This window comes from Panthera uncia, chromosome C2 (assembly GCF_023721935.1).
Source record: "Panthera uncia isolate 11264 chromosome C2, Puncia_PCG_1.0, whole genome shotgun sequence".
NCBI classification, from domain to species: domain Eukaryota; kingdom Metazoa; phylum Chordata; class Mammalia; order Carnivora; family Felidae; genus Panthera; species Panthera uncia.
Window position 1 is genome coordinate 47,638,086 of NC_064810.1, and position 17,885 is coordinate 47,655,970.

A 17,885-nucleotide genomic window follows, 5' to 3' on the forward strand; every position below is an offset into this window, starting at 1 on the left:
ACCACACCCACCAACAAAAAAGAACAACAAAACGTCCCACCTCTCTCCTCCCCCCCCCCCCCCCCCCCCCCCCCCCCCCCCCCTCACACTGGGTCTCTTTCTCTCTCAAAAATAAACATTGAAAACATTTTTTTAAAAAAGTAAATATATCTTCTGACAAAACTTCCTCTACTTTATAATTTTAAGGTATAATGATAAAGGTTTAAAAATGTTAAGCGGCATGCAAATAACTACACCAGTCACCTCAGCACAAAAGAAAGATACAATGGCTCATGATTTGTAATGAGCAATAAGAAAAATTTACAATTCTATCTACCATGTCAGAGAATCGTGTTAAAAAATACCTGTAATTGAAGGTCTCTCCTTTTTTTTTTCCAGTCCATTAAAAGCTTGAATAGCCGAAGGCCATTACAATCTTAAAGATTAATTATGAAGGATGAAATTCTGATTGGTTGAGGCAGACACGTTGGGACATGGTAGATGGTGGGATTTTCAAGAAAGCACTGGATTATGCTTACAAAATAAGCCAAACCCAATGTGGGTTTTTACTCATTAGTTTAACCACAAAGGAAAACCAGAGGAAAAGCAACTTGCATGGAAAGTGAAATGGAAAAATAGCAGAGTGTGAGGAGAGCGGTGGGAAAGGCAATGAATCACTCAAATAAGAAAAGCTTTTGGTGGTTGATTTGCTCTCCTGAACCTTGGCTAGAAACAGAAATCTTCCGCAAAGCTATAATGGTGGCCTGCCCTAAAATAAAAATAAATACATTTTAAAAAGCTAAAACCCAAGCAATGGTTTGCAGAGATCCTGTTGTTACTCTGTGTTGCCTCAGACCACCGGAGGTCAATTTGAGTTTGTGTAACTTTAGGTGCAGATTCTGAAGTGGTTATATTTGATGCCAGGGGGAAAAGCGTGGATATTCTTGGGTGATTAGAAGGTACACACCAGAGGAATAGAGACTCATTAGCTTTCAAATAATTGGCCACATTTTAAAAGGAAATGTCAAATTAACAAGTCTCTTTGCTCAAGTATCTTAAATGGATAGGAACACATCCTCGCCCCTTATTTGTATTAATGAATTTCTACTAAACCTTTCTTTAGAAAGGACTGAAATTAATAATGTAACTAATCATGTATAAACCGTTAAGATCAAATGCAGACTTTTTTGCTTTTTTCAACTTTTATCTTATACTAACAGGAATAATTAGATCAGAGAGACATGTATTTAAATTTAGTGGTCTAAACATCCAATAGTATTTCTCAATCCACTTAGTAATAGCTCCCTTTCAAAATACAACAAAACAGTTTTTATCTTATTCCAAAGCTCTCTAGGCATGATTTTTAAATAAATGTACATTAAATCCTTCTGCCATATAGCTATTGGAGTTCATTGATTTAAACTGTTAGGGCTCTTGCGGCGCCTGGGTGGCTAGTCAGCTGAGTGTCTGATCTTGGCTCACGTCATGATTTCACAGTTTGTGAGTTCAAGCCCTGCATGGGACTTGCTTCTATCAGCATAGAGCCCACGTGGAATCCTCTATGCCACCCCCTCTCTGCCCCTCCCCTGCTTGCACTCGCTCTCCCTCAAAAATAAATAAAACATTAAAAAATAAACTGTTAGGGGCCTTCAGTTTTATTAGCTATGTGCTTCTTTCGCCAAGTAACCTCTCGGAGTAAGAGTACTTAATTCCCTTTCTCCTACATGGAGACCTCACCCATGGTCACAGTGTCAACTACACATCCCTTTGACTAATCCCTCATTTCCTTTGGTCTGACACCTACACCTGGAAATCTACCTACACCTGGAAATCTCACTGCCTCTTTGAAGGGAGTCATGACAATTCCTTTTCTGAGCAGTTACATTTTTCTTCCTTACCCATTTAACTGCAAAAAAAAAAAAAAAAAAAAAAAAAGAATCATGCCTGCTTAAATAGAAAATCTCTGGTTCAATCATTGTTTACTTTGTAAACATGCACTAATGAAAAATCCATTGAATAGGACAGTGAGAAATATATTCTTCCAGAAGCTAAGAGTTTAAAATTTGGATGAAAATGATGAATAGCAACAAAATTCCTATATATAAAGGGATACTCATAAGTCAACATTTAAACTTCTGTATAGATTCTGGATAGATAGAATAAAATGCAGATTTGGTCATTCAATATGTCCTGCAATCGATATGCAGAGAATTGTCTCTGTTTTTAATTACATATACAGAATAACCCCTCCCTGCAAAAGAGCCTTCTTTTCTTCAGCAAACCATCATTGCTATATCCTGAGGAGTAAACAAATGTCAGTGTTAAGATGTAAGCTTCAATTCAGAAAGAAGTAATGGAGCATTAGGAAAATACTACCCTTTCTGATCTTGCAGCTGGAGAACTGAGAAGCTCTAAAACAAGGGCAGAATTTTTAGGGGAGGGAAACACTTCTCCCTTTTTAGGCTGAAAGGCTGTTTAGTGTGATCAGAATTCCAGTCAACTGTGGTACTGGAAACTATTTCGTTGTCTTAGACAAGGGAGTCCTCAATCACTCACATCACTGTATTTCCGTATTTTCTCTGGGTTGGTCATCCACCCAACAGCTCAGAGTGAGGCTGCCATGGTATCAGAAGGGCTGGTTATAATGAGATCATTTCATTGCATTTTTGTACTTTTCATGGAAAAATTGCATCAAATAGCAAAATACAAATCAGAAGTTCTTACTCCAAAGAGTGGCATAAAATAAATTTTCAACCCTACATTTGGAAAAAAAAAATTCAGGGTAATTACCAGGTTTGGTGTCTATCACTTCTGGGATGAGAGGAATTTTAGGTTTCAAAGAGATAAATTGTGTTTTACTGGGAGCTGGAAAAGTAAAGAAAATAATCAACAAATCAATATTTAGGCATTTCAGTGTCTAAAGCCACAAAAGAAAAAGCTATGTTTTAAGTGGAATGAACTCTTCATCTTGGAAGGTTTTGCAAGTGTTCCACTGAAAGAATATTTTACAGAACAACACTGAATGAATAAAGTGATAAATTTTCATCTGGTTTGAAAAAAACATTTCAGGACATATTTGAACTAACAGAAATGGCATTGCTACAAATAGCAACAATAACTACACAAAGAACATTACTTTAATCCATTATCTTTGAAAAAAATCTATGGAATCATTTGGCCCCCTTACTTCACATTTCTCAGCCACATACAAGTCTTTAAGCACCAGAAAGAAGGCATGTTTAAGATTGATAATCACTGATAGATATAATGCATGAGCTACTATACAAAGAAATTCTACTAACATCATAATAGAACATGGTTCTTCCAAAAGAAGTCTGAAGTTGAACTTGAGGATCTTACTCAGAAAAATGGAGAACTGTGTTTAGGACTCTACTTCAAATGCAATGACTTATGGAAGGTGATGAAGCAGCCGTGTTTTCCAGCTTTCCAAGGTACAGGATGATGTCTGAATGCTGATTTCAGGTACATTAACTATGGGACCAATTACCCAAAATCATGAAAGTCACAGGGCTGCTGTACTCTATGAAATCATCACAATTATCCAACTAGCACAGTGACTGAGACATTACACAAAAGCTAAGGTACTGGATTTTCATGGTAAAATTAAGTAACACATCTAACTACTAAGGACATGTCATTACCCAGTGTTGTCCATGTAGGTTCAGGGCTTTTAGGAATTTTAGATGTAATTGTTCCAGGACTTGTGGTTCTTTCTGGTGATGGAAAGGAAATAAAAATATTAAGATATCCTACAGACAATAAAAAGATAATCGCTCGAAGAATAACTGAATGACCCTTTCAAATCCTGCCATATTTAATTGTCAGTGTTTACAAAGGCAGTGAGTACAGGTTTTGGGAAATAATCTCTAAGTTCAGTCATAATAGTAAAGGCGATAAAAAAAAACTATTTATACTATCATGGAATAAGCAAAACCTGATTTGTTGGGCATGATTCTGAGTGTATTACTTGACAGTGAAAAATAGTACCTCCTGATAAGCTACCTCTACCATGCAAATTCGGTGTTGGGATGTGTTCCCTCCTCCTTCTCCTCTGTCTAAACCCTACACATATTTTGAAGCTTACATCCTCAACTCTTTTTCTGAGCTTCTGCACAAGTATTATAGTCTCACAAGCAGCTCTCTCATTCTCTGCTGTAGAATCTTTTTGAGATTATAAGCATTTGGAGAGTCAGAGTCATGGTCTCTCCTCTCAGCCACTGCCCTAGCTCAGTTGAAAACATAGTAGGCTCCCCAAACACCAACTGCTAGCCTAATAAACACCTAAATATACATGCATACCAAGGAAATAAATCACACTAACTATCTTACTTCCTAACACTAACAAGACATTAGGACTTGTTTCTGGGTTTATACCAAAATTCACAAGCAAGAAGATCACGGACTTAATTTTCAATGAAGTCTTACTGAAAAATTGTTTGATTTTTGTCATTTTGCATTAATTCATCTTCAGCTAATTTCAAATTTTGTGAAGAAACTTTGACCTGTAGAATCATATAGCTTCTTTTTATGAAAAAGAAAATAGAGACATTATGTATTTGGAATTAAGTATCCTGAGAAGTTAAAGAGACCATTATTTACCAGGTTTGGTTCTTGGTTTTTTGGGCCTGACGCGTCGTTTAGGTGTAGAAGGGATAGATGTAGTTTGCTGGGTAGCTGAAAGAAGATTTAATATAGCTTTGATAAATAATATTGCACAGAGGCCAATCAGGTCACAATTGTAAACTCCTTGAGTACAAGAACTGCTTTTTATTTCTTTGTATGCCCAGAATGCCAGGCACTGTGCTTTATACCCAGAAGGTTCTCAATAAATGTGCTGATTGGGCCAAAATGAATTAAGTATCTATATGAACACTGAAGGTATATTGTTGAGTTAAATGTACCGGGAGGTAAGCACTCTTGAGGGATTCAAGAACACAAGGTACATTTAAGAACTCAAAAGATAATTTACCAAACAACAGAGGACAAACACAAATATTTGGGATTGAGAGAATGGAAGTTCAGAACTTCTTTAATTCTGTAGCTCATTACTAACCTCACCATGAGTTAATGAATTACATTATTCTAATAACTTTTAGACCATTATAGAATGTAGGCTGTGTTATCTTTCTTACGCATCTTTTCTTATCATTTCCAGGGTTATAGAATCTACTTGGTGCTCTTTATATTTAGACTACTTTGAGAAAAATATTCTGACCAAGTGCTATCTAATCATGCTGAATAGAAGGGAATGTATTTTAGAGTAACTATGGTCTGTAATTCCACTTCTGTTTTCTGGTTGGCAGAGTTGAAAGGATTATAAAAGGGAAATAATTCTTCAAATATATGGACACCAAGATTATGGAGATTCTTTGAGGATTCTCACAAGGCAAAGTATGATAGATAACCTAGTTCTTGGAAGAATTTCATGGTATAGAATAAAGGGAAATATTTACTACTGAAAATATTCTGGAAGTCCAACATAACAGATTCTTTTTGGTCATTTTATCTGTTCTTTCAAAGTATACAAATAAAAACATCATTAGTTACCAGGTGTTGTAGGTGGCATTTCAGGACTAGTAAAGATTTCCAGTTTTTGAGGAACAAATGGTGTTTCACTTGGAGCTGAAAATACAAACACCCCACCCACCAAGTCATTCCAGTTAAAAAGAGGTATTTTAAGGATTTTAACATGCTTTTTAGATGGTGTTACCAAGCACATGCTACAAGTCCATGATTAAGAATGAAAAATGCATATAGTGTTGAAAGCTGGTGGATGAAATAATGATTTAAAGAAAAGGTCAGAATGATGATCGTTCAGCAGTTCACTCCAGGCAGACTCAACACATGGAAAAGAGGTGATACAGGCCATAAACACATGAGATGGGATGATATGGATGATGAAGAGTCCATGCAGTTTTCAAAGCTTTTCATTCCTTTAAGGATGGAAAAAATAATTATCTATTAGAGTTCAAAAAGAGAGAGAAAGAGAGGGTGCACACACCCAAAATGGAACATAAGATGACTGCATTACAGGAAAAAATATATATATTCAGAAATAGGAATGAAATAAATGATTAAATGTGATGGAATGAAATGGTCATTTGGAAGAATGGCATTCACATGGATTTTCTCTTGATGGAAAACAAAGTAGGATTTTTCTGTTAAAAACATTACCCAGTGTTGCCCTTGGCTGTTCAAGAGTTCTAGAAGTTTTAGGTGGGACAGAATCCAGAAATGGATCACTTGTTTCTGTTGGAATAAATGTCAACATTTATAAAAGCAGAAGGCCCCAAGAATAAAATACAAATTCATGAGTAATAAATTATTCTTCATATGGGGAAAAGTATCACGAACACTTGAATGACTGCTGACCAACATTTTAAAACTAGTGATTCATTAGGAGCTGAAGATGAACTCACTTTTAAAAACATGTATACTTTAAACATTAGAAACCATTATAAAAACGTTTCATGTATTCAACTTGTCTTCAGTTGGCTTTTTTGGTTTCTCACCTTTGTTTAACTACTAACTGAACACACTCAACACTCTATTCCATTTTTTCTCTTATTTTATGCTATTTAAAATTATTTGCTTTTATCATGGCACAAATAATGTGGATATCAGGTGAAATATACAAAAATATCAGACATATATCTATGTCTAGCAGAGACCACTCATATTGACTTGGAATCTCTCATAGTACCTAGTTTAGTAGGTGCTTAATAAACAGTTGCTAAAATGAATTATTAGATTGAGTTACATTCACTGTATGTGGATCAGTAGGAGAATGCCAAAGATTAGACCCAACTGAACTTCTATAGACCAATGAATGACATGATTGCTCTAGTGCACGATTTCTCAGCTCATCACTATTGCCTTTTAGGGCTGCATAATTCTTTGTTGTTGGGGGGACAGGGGCTGTCCTGTACATTGCAGGGGTTTGGCAGTATCCCTGGCCTCTACCCACTAGAAGTCAGTGCCACCTTCCCCAGTTGTGACAATCAAAAATGTATCTAGCCATTGCCAAATGCCTCTGGGGGGAGAAGAGAGAGACATCATCCCCATCTGAGAGCCACTGCTCTACAGAAAAGTCCCTAAGAATCTAAAACCTTTTTAGAGTGATTCTGTTAATACATTACTCTGGGTCAGTGGCAACCAAATTTATCTGCATCTCCCACGTGTGGCAGAGCTTATTACTGATAAAGAAGTAATCGCTCAACAGAGAAATGGGTAGAATCCATCTCACTGACACAGACTGCCACTTCTCTCCTGCAGAACCCTGAAGAGTGTGCTTTTTCACTCTGCACAAGTTAAAGCAAGAACGAGGCATAGTGTTGCCAGAACATTTGGCATCCAAAGAAAGAATTGAGAGGCGGGGTATACCTGTATGGGGTTCTGATATGTCAGGCTCATCTGATGTTGTAGGGCTTGAGAAAACATCATAAGTTGCTTTTAAAAGAAAAGGTAAAACAAAAGAGAAGATGTTAATTTTGATTAATTTTAAAAAATTTCATGACACAGTTTAATGCTGGGTAAAACAGAGTTTTATGTAAGTGCTAGTGCGTTTGGGCTCTGGGCTATTGGTCTTGTCACTAAATGTGTAAGCAATCACTAAGACTTGCCTCTAGGCTTTCCCCAAACTAAAGGCTTTTGTACAGTGAGCCCTGGCACTGGCCTCGTGGGTGATGTGCACATAGTGCTATATATTTACAATGAAGTGGTGCCAGCTCTAAATCAAAGAGCTTCAAAGAGTGTAAACATAAATGAGTCAGAAGCAATTTGAGGAGAGATTTCCAAAGAAGGAAACAACAGTCACATTGAAGCTATTTGCACCAAATAGTTTAGTCTTCCTACTTAGTAAAAGTTACCATCATGGTATCTTATGTTTGGACAGCACTTTCCAGTTTGCATGGCACTTTCTCACATATCAGCTTATTTAACCCTCTCAATATCCCTGAGAAACATGTGAGGTAGGCATTATACCCATTTTCTAGATAATGGGGTGTTAATTCCATTTTCTACATGATGAAGTTGAGATTCGCAGCTGTGAAAACATCTGCCAGTGGTCCCACACAGGCTTTGTCAAGTTCAGTGTATTTGTCATCCCATTAACAGGGCCAAGAAGAGCTGAGTTAAGACCAGTACTCTCTTCTTGCACCACGCCTCCTGCCACTTTACCTAGAGGCAACTTTCTTTCTATATTCCTAGTGGAGCCATGAGCCCTTCTACAATCTAGGTGGATTTCAGGATAAATTTAATATTCTACATAAACCAAGGAAAGCAGGGTGACCTTGAAAAACAAGGTTGATCTTAATACAGGGATAAATTTCATGTTCACGTAAGAGTTGAATCTGCAAGCAAAAAGAGCATCAAAATAAAAATTAAAGATGTTCTCTTTTTCTGCACAAAGAGCTGTCAGTATGGTAATGGGAGGTGAAGTGAAAGCATTAATTGTCATGCGATACATGTTACTTTCCTGACCCACTCAAAATGGCTCTACAGAAATAAACTAAAAAGGAATTCATAGGAAAATTTACTCAGCAAGGTTACTTGTCAGTCAGCGACCATGTCATGACTTAGAACCAGTGCTAGTGGAAGGTATAAGAAAGATAATATCAGACTGTGTGATACACCCAGATATGCACAGAGGAGAGTTTATATTGCACCACATACTGAAGAGGCAGGAAAGAGAATTCTCTTTGTGAAGGCCAATCTACTACTTCGCAAAATCTTCAAAAACAGAAAGAACATTCTGAGTCATGCACATGTTCTAAGAGCCAATGCTTTAAATTGCAATGCAAGGTTTTCTTTAGCCTAGCTACAATTTTAAAGAGTCAGATAAGAATGACAAACCTTTTGAAGGACAAAAATGCTGGTGGTTGCTGATCTTGGTTGCTTCAAGCCAATTTCAAGTCATGGATATACCCAAGTCAGCTCTATGTATTACCAAACAAGTTAGGAAACTTTCCCAACTTCTATTTAAACTTCTTATACTAGAAGTTATGAATAAATATCTTGACTTTTATATTGCTGCTAACTTTTGAAAAACGCTACAACTGTCTTTTTGTTACCCTAAGTCATACACATCCCTTCTATCTATTAACACTGAACCAGCTTTCTTATATTCTGTACTTTTTGTCCCAAGAGTACCCCCTTTCTATTTCTTTTCTATATTGATAATTCCTTTCTATTTGCCTGGTTGCAAGCCAGGCTGCCATCTTCCCTCAAGTTATTCTCAGAAAGCACTATACTGGGGAAGGAAGCCCTCCTTCTGTCATCCTCTGGCCGTGGTGCCTCATGTCGGGAAGCTCCCAAGTATCACAGACCTCTCACACCTAAAACATTTTCTCAAATATACTTAATATTAAAATAACACATCTTCCAGAAGACTTGGCCCCTGCTATTTCTATTTCTGGAGTTTCTGAGAGTTGAATAGTTAAGAACAAGAGTGCTAATAACTCACAAATACCACTTGCTGGAAGTTTTATGTTGTTTGAGCAGCTTTGAGAGGCATGTTATCACCCCCCTTCACTCATGGCTTAAACACACTTTTTTTGGGGCACCTGGGTGGCTCAGTCAGTTAAGTATCCAACTTTGACTCAGGTAATGATTTCACGGTTCACAAGTTCGAGCCCTGCATCAGTCTCTGTGCTGTCAGCCTAGAGCCTGCCTCCGATTCTGTGTTTCCCTCTCTCTCTGCCCCTCCCCCGCTCGTGCTCTGTCTCTCTCTCAAAAATAAATAAGTATTAAAAAAAATTAAACACGTTTTGTGAATCTCAAATAATAGATACCGGAGGAGAGAACAATGTCAAAAATGGAGTTCTCTAAAAATCAACAGCTCTTGGGGCACCTGGGTGGCTCAGCTCATTAAGCATTTGACTCTTCTTGATTTCAGTTCTGGTCATGATCTCACAGTTTGTGAGACCAAACCCAGCATCAGGCTCTGCAATGACAGCAGTGGAGCCTGCTTGGGATTCTCTCTCTCTCTGCCCCTCTACTTGCTCATGCATGCTTTCTCTCTCTCAAAACAAAAACAAAAACAAACAAACAAAAAACAAAAATGGGGCACGTGGGTGGCTCAGTAGTTTAAGCATCTGACTTCAGCTCAGGTCATGATCTCACTGTTCATGGGTTCAAGCCCTGCGTTGGGCTCTGTGCTGACATCTCAGAGCTTGGAACCTGCTTCAGATTCTCTGTCTCCCTCTCTTTCTCTGCCCCTCCCCACTCACTCTCTCTCTCTCAAAAATAAATAAACATTAAAAAAATAATAAATTTAAAAAAAAAAGCTCTTGATTTCTTTACGAAATTCTTGTATATGTGTTTCTATACCAGAGTAAAATGTGTCAAATGATTAGGCCTCTTGGCTTTTAAAAGGCTACTTCAGCTATAAGAGTGATAGATAGCTAAGAGTGAAGAGCAAATTCCTGTTTCTTAGACTCTCCACATGCTATCATGCATTACTGTTTAGAGGCAAATATTTTCTATCACTAATGTGGAGGAAATGCTCCTGTTTGACATTAAGCATCATCTCTAGTCTCGCATTCACAGAACATAAATGGGACCAAAAGTTGCAGAACCAATCCAATACAAGTAAAATAGGTAGTTCAATTCGAAGGTTAGAAAAAGCAATTATTTTCTTTCAAGTAGCAGTAATGACTTATCATGATAACTCAATTTCACTTTTATATTTCTCAGAAAAATTATTATGAAATAAGCCATACTAACATTTGCTCATTTGCTCACAACTTCCTAAAACCACATTGTTAAATTATGTTTTGTTGGTTACATGTTTTATTTTTTTAGATGTTTATTTTTGAGAGAGAAAGAAAGAGAGTGCTAGTGGGGGAAGGGCAGAGAGAGGGAGACAGAGGATCCCAAGTGGACTCTGTGCTGACAGTGGAGAGCCCAATATTGGGCTTAAACTCACAAGCAATGAGACTGTAACCTGAGCCAAAGTCGGACGCTTAACCAATTGAGCCACCTAGGTGCCCCAGTTGTACATTTTTTAAAAATGATTTTAAAAAACTAATCAGATGTAAATCCCATCATAAAAATGCTCTGATATTGCTCTGGAAATGTGATAGCACACAGATAAAGCATTTCCGCTTATTAAGAACTTATCAATTTATTCCATTCAAATTCCATGAATGTTAGTACCTATGTGAAAGACTTTCCTTTTTCATCAAATTCTTAGGTGAAAGGCGTCATTAGGACAGAAATTGAGTCAGTCATGTTCATGACGCACTCCAAAGTTTATTTTACCCCAGAGCCTGGTACATGGTGGAGACTCAATAAAATTAATAGGAATAATTATTCTATTAATTAGTAGAATAGAGTTAACCTGCAAGATGGCCATTACAATGAACAAATAACAGTTTGACAGCTGAGTGGTTCATGCTCTTAGTAAGGACAAATGAAAATAAATGAATAGGCCCCTTTAATTATTTTATGATACACATACTTGTGCACACAGATCTCTTCCTCTACTACACAATTAATTACCTGCCATATGCTTATGTGGCCATACCCTGCCATGGAAATAGAATCCTAAAAACATATGAAGAAGCAACGGGAAGATACAATAGGACTATCAATAAATAGCGGGATGAGAAAAGCATTTATGAACACCACACACACAGTTCTCAGTACCATTTAAATAAATACATCGTGCTTTCCTTAGTTGATGGAAAAATAAAGTATCTTTCTGTTTGGACTTGAAATTTGTGAAAATAGTGCATACAAGAAAACGCTCATGAAGCAAAACCAAAGGCTGAGGCTGTAAATCTCTAAGAGGCCACAGTGAATCTGTAAACCATCTGCTACACGTGAATCCTATTTTCCTGCTCTGTAAGCATCAACACTACCACTCATCTCCACTTTTTTCTCCTCTCTAGGGCTTAATCCAGTTGGGTGGGCCAGATCTGTAATCATCAACAACTCACAGGGAGGCAGTAAGGTCCAAATGTAGATAGAGTTCAATCTCTTTTCAACCACTCTGAGCAAACCACAATTTTCCAACCAGTATACCACTCCCCATGTGTGATCATTCAGCGTTCAGGTCTTTAAATGATTTATAGATCTTAAGTGCATATAGTAATTTCCTGAAGTTCTACAAAGTACTGAAAATAGTAAGTGATGAACTCCTAAAGGCAGCTCTCAAAGTAGATTCTAATGAAAAGACTGAGGCTGATCATTCTCAGTTCTGACTCTGTTGTCAAGGGAGAGCTTCTAAGGATAACTGTTTGTTGTTCAAGGGGAAGGAATTATGCCAGAAGATGAGTTGTCTTAATAGTAAGTCACAGTACATTTGGAGGGAAAAATCAGTTAGTCTGGGTACACTGAGGAAAGAACAGTCAGGAGAGTTTTCTAAAAATGAAAATGAACATGTCAGATCATCTTGGGTTGTATAAAGAAACCATTATCTTTGTCTGAATTGAGCTTGAAATCTTTCCTGGTACTAGGGCACCTGGGTGGCCCAGTCGGTTAAGCAACCGACTCTTGGTTTCTGCTCAGGTCATGATCTCACCATTCCTGGGTTCGAGCCCCACATTAGGCTTTGTGCTGACAGCACAGAGCCTGCTTGGGATTCTCTCCCTCTCTCTCTGTCCCTCCCCTGCTTGCTTGGGTGTGCATGTTCTCATTCTCTCTCTCTCTCTGAAAATAAAACAAACAAACTTTAAATCTTTCCTGGTATTACAGGCACCTGGGTGGCTTAGTTGGTTAAGCGTCCAACTTTGGCTCAGATCATGATCTCACGGTTCATGAGTTTAAGCCCCACATTAGGCTCTGCACTGATTGACAGTGTGGAGCCTGCCTGGGGTGCCTGTCTTACTCTCACCCTCTCTCTTTGCCCCTCCCCCACTCATGCTGTCTCTGAAAAATGAATAAACCTTAAAAAAAAAACTTTGTTTTAAAAGTAAGTAAACAAAAAAAAATATTTTCTGGAGCACCTGGGTGGCTCAGTCGGTTAAGCATTTGACTCTTGGTTTTGGCTCAGGTCATGAATTCACAGTTTGTGAGTTTGAGCCCTGAGTCAGGTTCTGGGCTGACAGCATGGAGCCTGCTTAGGATCATCTCTCTCCCTCTCTCTCTGCCCCTCCCCTGTTCATGCTCTCTCTCTCAAAATAAATAAACTTAAAAAATAAAAAAAAAAGTTCTTTCCTGGTACTAACTGATGGTCTTTTTAAGTGGATGATCAAGTTAAGGAGGCTTAGCACTGATGACACTATGAAGCCAGAAACCAAAAGATGATTTCCATCTTACCCTTTCAATGACATAAGGGCTTGAGAAATGATGCACGTGCCTGAGCTGTGGGATGGTACACACAGCATTTATGCTGCCTCTCCCACCTCTGATGCCCATGGAAAACAGAGCAAGTTGGTCACACATCATTTTACTCCTTGAACCTAGGAAGGGTCTCAGGGCCCAGTTTATAGAAAGATTCAGGTTGCTACTCTAACTCAACAGCGTGGCTGTGTTATACATCCTTGCCCAGAGTTAATAAGATGTCAGACCATTCCATGGGGGCAATGCCTCTTTAAATAACAATGCATATATCCTATACATTCTTTTTAAAAAATGTTTAAACAAGTGAAATGAAGATCCAACAATCTTTTGTTAAGCTTATATGCAAGTTAGAGTCTTTTTATTGTCTCTCTTCCTTCTTCCTTTTTTTCAGTCATGTTATTGTATTATTATTATTGAGTATCTGCAGCAATTCAGGAGGTTTGGAATGGGCAGTGTGGTAGGAAGGGGATGCATTCAATTCAAGAGTCCACTGTATCAAGGAAAGGATGACAGAGTACCTCTCAAGTACTGCGAATTAGATTTGATTTAGTGACTTACACTATTTTTTTAAACGCATTATTTCCAAGACCTAACACTCAATGAAAAAAATTTTATTTCCATTTTATAGGTGAGAAAATTGAGACTCTCAGAGGTTAAATCACTTGTCTACAGCCACATAACTACTACGTAGTTGAGTTGGTTATTAACCCAGCTGTGTCACTGCATAGGTCACAGATCAGTGATCACATTCACAAGAAGAATGAATGTCAGAAAGTGGCCAGTCTTACTCACAGACCACTTAATGTTGCTTAAAAATCTAGAAGGCACCTGGTCCTAGCATCATTTGCTCTGTTGGTAAGCTATTCAAGAAAAAATTTCGAAGTAAACTGTATAACATTATTTCACTCTTAACTTGGTGTGGTTGTTAGAAGCTTAGTTAAGAAATCAATGAGGATCTAGTTTTTGCTCCTCTACTCATTCAGGGCAAGCCTCTCACTTGTTGCTTTAAAAGAAAATGGTAACTCTATTTCCAGGGACTTCTGGAGGATCAATAGGATGGTATATATACAACCTTTCAATCTCTTAATAGGAAATTGCTGTGCAAATACAAAATTATACCAATGAAGAAGCAATTCAACAAATGCGTGCACATACACACAAATGCACAATTCTTTGGGGGACTGGAAGGTAGACTACTCTTCTAGAACTCATTCTATAGTACACAGAAATCATAGTCAACTGGCCACTTTTCAATAGAACCTAAGACCAATTCTATCATGTCATCAGAAAAATTTTCTTTCCTGAGTTTTTGTTACAAGCACTTACATATTTTTAAAAGGTGGCCAACTTTCTTTTAATATAGAATTTATTTTAAAGAGTATACATTCTGATGTATAATTATAGAGTAGATTTTAATCCTCTCTTTTCTAAACTTTAAGAAAACTTAGGTTTGCCAAGGGAATAAAGACATCAATCAATCCTACTTCAACATACTTTAGAGAAGGTTGAATACAAAATACAATTCTAAATGATGAGATCAAAAAATGCCATACTAAGGTTGGAGCAAATAGGCTAAAAGTGGGGAAGAACATGTTTGATCATTACACTTCTCAGATTTTCCACAATATTCCAAGTTCCAAATACCCTATTTCACTCTTTCATAATCTATTGAATTGACCTAGGGATTTAAATAATCAGCATGCAAATTAGAATTTTCATACAGCTTTTTTATATCCCAAAGTAATACAGACAGCTTTTTGAGAGCATGCGTTGTGATCATTTGATACAAAACATGAAGTAAATATGGAAAACAAATCTAGTAAATGTTGAAGCAAAATGAATTCTACAAAAGGTACTGGTAAGTCACACTTAATGGTTGTTAAAGAGAAAAGCAGCCTCTGGCACCCAGGAGTTGGCCTGGCACCCACAATTGGGCTGTGGCACTCTCCTGCTCAACATCAACAATTTGAAGTTAACACTGATATCAGACAAGACCGCTTGGTGACCGACACAGATCAAGACAAAAACAAGACCACTGTTTGGTTGTGTGCAAAACAAAAATTACTATCCCCACTTTCTGACTAATATGGATTTACCAATCACAACTTCACTGTTCTTCTTGCCTTCAAGTTAAGGATTAAGATACTTGGTTATGGAATTACTCCCGTTTTCTGGCAGCAGCCAATCCAGGCATTGCTTCCTTGGACCCTCCCCAGAATCACCTAAAACAAGACCAAGTCCTACAGTGAGTCCTTTCTAGTACCCTCTTACCAAGGACCCCACAGTTCCTCATGCTCTGCATTCTCCATTGTTAGAATGAGCAATAGCTTTAACTTTGTTCAAATACAGGTGTGGTCCTAGTGGTCTTTGGCTGAAGGGAGTTCATATAGCAAATACAGACACACTATACCCCAAAGAAAACAAAATGTGTTCATTATTAACAAAAAGTGTTAATAATATCATTAACCCCAGCTAAAATGTATCATTTCTTCAAAAGATATAATAACTAAAAATGGGACAAATGGTATTATGGACAAGCATTCCACTACTATCTCTACCCCTCTCTCTTCTGACTTTCTAAAACAATTCCATTAGGAAACCACAGTGAATGACTGGAAAGTAAAATAATCCTATACATTGAAACTAAATAGGAAATAGAAACTTAGTACATGTATAAATTCACACAAAATTAATCACAAGAAACAGGAAAGTCTTAAATGAATGAAAGGATAGCATGAATATATCAACTCTTTAAGTCACAATATATAGGATAAATTTTAACATGTTAGGAAGATGCCACACAGAACACTTACATAAGAGATAGAAACATTAGTAGAAACAAGACATAATCACCCACTTTGAGAAACCAATCTTATATTGACTTGAGGCCTCCCATCCTACAACTGACTACATTTGATGATTCTTACCTACATGTGTAAAATATTAGAGGTTAGTGATAAGGTAGTGCTTCTCAAACTCTACATTCATACGAATTCCCTGGAGACCTTGTTTAAAAAGCAGATCCTGATTCAGTAGATTTGGAGTAGAGCCCAAGATTATGCCTTTTTAACAACTTCCCTGGTGATGCCAATGCTGCTGTTCCAAGGAGCATACTAAGTAGCAGAAATATAAAATTTAAGTGTTGTGAGGGAAGGCTTGCAAATTTCTAGGGCCAATGCTCATGCCTGAGATCATTACCTACTGAACTGTTATAGCCATGACAAGCCCCACACTTCATCCAGAGGGGGTTGGCAGTCAAAGTTGGAAGTTCTCTGGCAGCTTAAGGTTGCTCTGGCAGCAGTGAGGTAACGGAATAATGCAAGCACTTCCTGCTGCATTAGCCACTATTCATACTCCATCAGAGCAAGGCCAGAATATTCCTTTCTGGAATTAAAGGCAAAAGGAACCTTTCCTTCACTAGGATCTTTAATTTCATCTCTCTTTGTAACCCTACAATCCTCCCTTCCCAACATATTCTCCTCCCTCCCCAAAGCTTAGTTCAGTTCAGGATTTATATATATTTCATGTCCTTGCCGTTAAAATTCCATAAGCGGTTTCCTTGAGACTCTGGTCAGTTCATTCTCGGATAATCATAGACACAAAAAAACTACAGGCTGCTCAATGGAAACGTAGGTTGCCCTATGCCCCCAAGGTAAATAACCCAAGCTAAGAGATGAAAGGGGCCTAAGCCTTTATTTAGTCCCGTGGGCCCTAGTTTGGTTTGAGAGCCATAATCCTCATGAAGGACATGGGAGCCAGGCCAGGCATGCCACAGTGCAGGAGATAAACCATCACACAGGTCCACAGACTGGTTGTTGCTCCATAGCCACAGTGCAGCTGGGCCTGTGGAATGGCTCCATATGAAACTCTACCCCGGACCCAGATTTTAGACTCAGGTGACCTGGAATGCTAAGGATATTTTTGCACCCACATTAAGTAATTGCATTACAGTTTCAGGGTCAGTGACTCTGGGGGAACGAAGCCTGGGTAAGACCCAATTTGAGACTTCTCTGGATGGTTGACAACCATCACCAACTTTCAAGTGTTTTCCCACTGGAGAAAACTAGGGGAGACTATAATAGACATGCTTACTTCATGTGATGCCATCCTTTTATCTTTTGCTGAGATCTGAGCCCATTACATGTACCAGAGAAGGAATAATTTAGCTAACATCTATGCCTCTGAAGGCTCATTCTCCTCCTTTCTCAAACCAGTCCTCTGCTGGAATCCTTTCTGGAAAATGCCACAAAATGTCAGTGTACTTAACTTCATTACATGAACTTCAACTACATTACATACTATATTATACGTACTCAAAGCATCACAACTAGAAGGTGCACAACAATTAAATACAAACAAGTAAAACAAAAATCATGGATGTAATCATACCAAGTGGTTTATGAGGTTTTAGTATAATTCTCACATGCTGACTATTCTCTTTAGTTGCTAGACCCCTAGCAAAGACAAGATGTATAGGAAATAACTTTTTAATTAAGAAAATCTGTTATTGCTTTGTTTTTTTTTAAAGGGAAGCTGTCTCCCTCATCAGTCTTAGTGGTGGGACAAAGAATTCTCAGGAGAAAAAGCCAATTGCCACA

At 37.8% G+C, this 17,885-nt stretch overlaps 1 protein-coding gene across 1 annotated transcript in view; it reads right to left on the bottom strand.

Annotated features, from left to right (window-relative positions):
* ABI3BP (ABI family member 3 binding protein) overlaps positions 1 to 17,885 on the bottom strand; it is a 273,089-nt gene that overhangs the window by 109,301 nt on the left and 145,903 nt on the right. Inside the window, exons 15-20 of the mRNA XM_049628087.1 lie at positions 7,384 to 7,449; positions 6,175 to 6,249; positions 5,548 to 5,622; positions 4,600 to 4,674; positions 3,642 to 3,713; positions 2,770 to 2,844 (exon numbers count right to left, since the gene is read on the bottom strand). Of these exons, the coding sequence (XP_049484044.1) occupies positions 2,770 to 2,844; positions 3,642 to 3,713; positions 4,600 to 4,674; positions 5,548 to 5,622; positions 6,175 to 6,249; positions 7,384 to 7,449 (438 nt within the window). The remainder of the gene's footprint in view (positions 1 to 2,769; positions 2,845 to 3,641; positions 3,714 to 4,599; positions 4,675 to 5,547; positions 5,623 to 6,174; positions 6,250 to 7,383; positions 7,450 to 17,885) is intronic.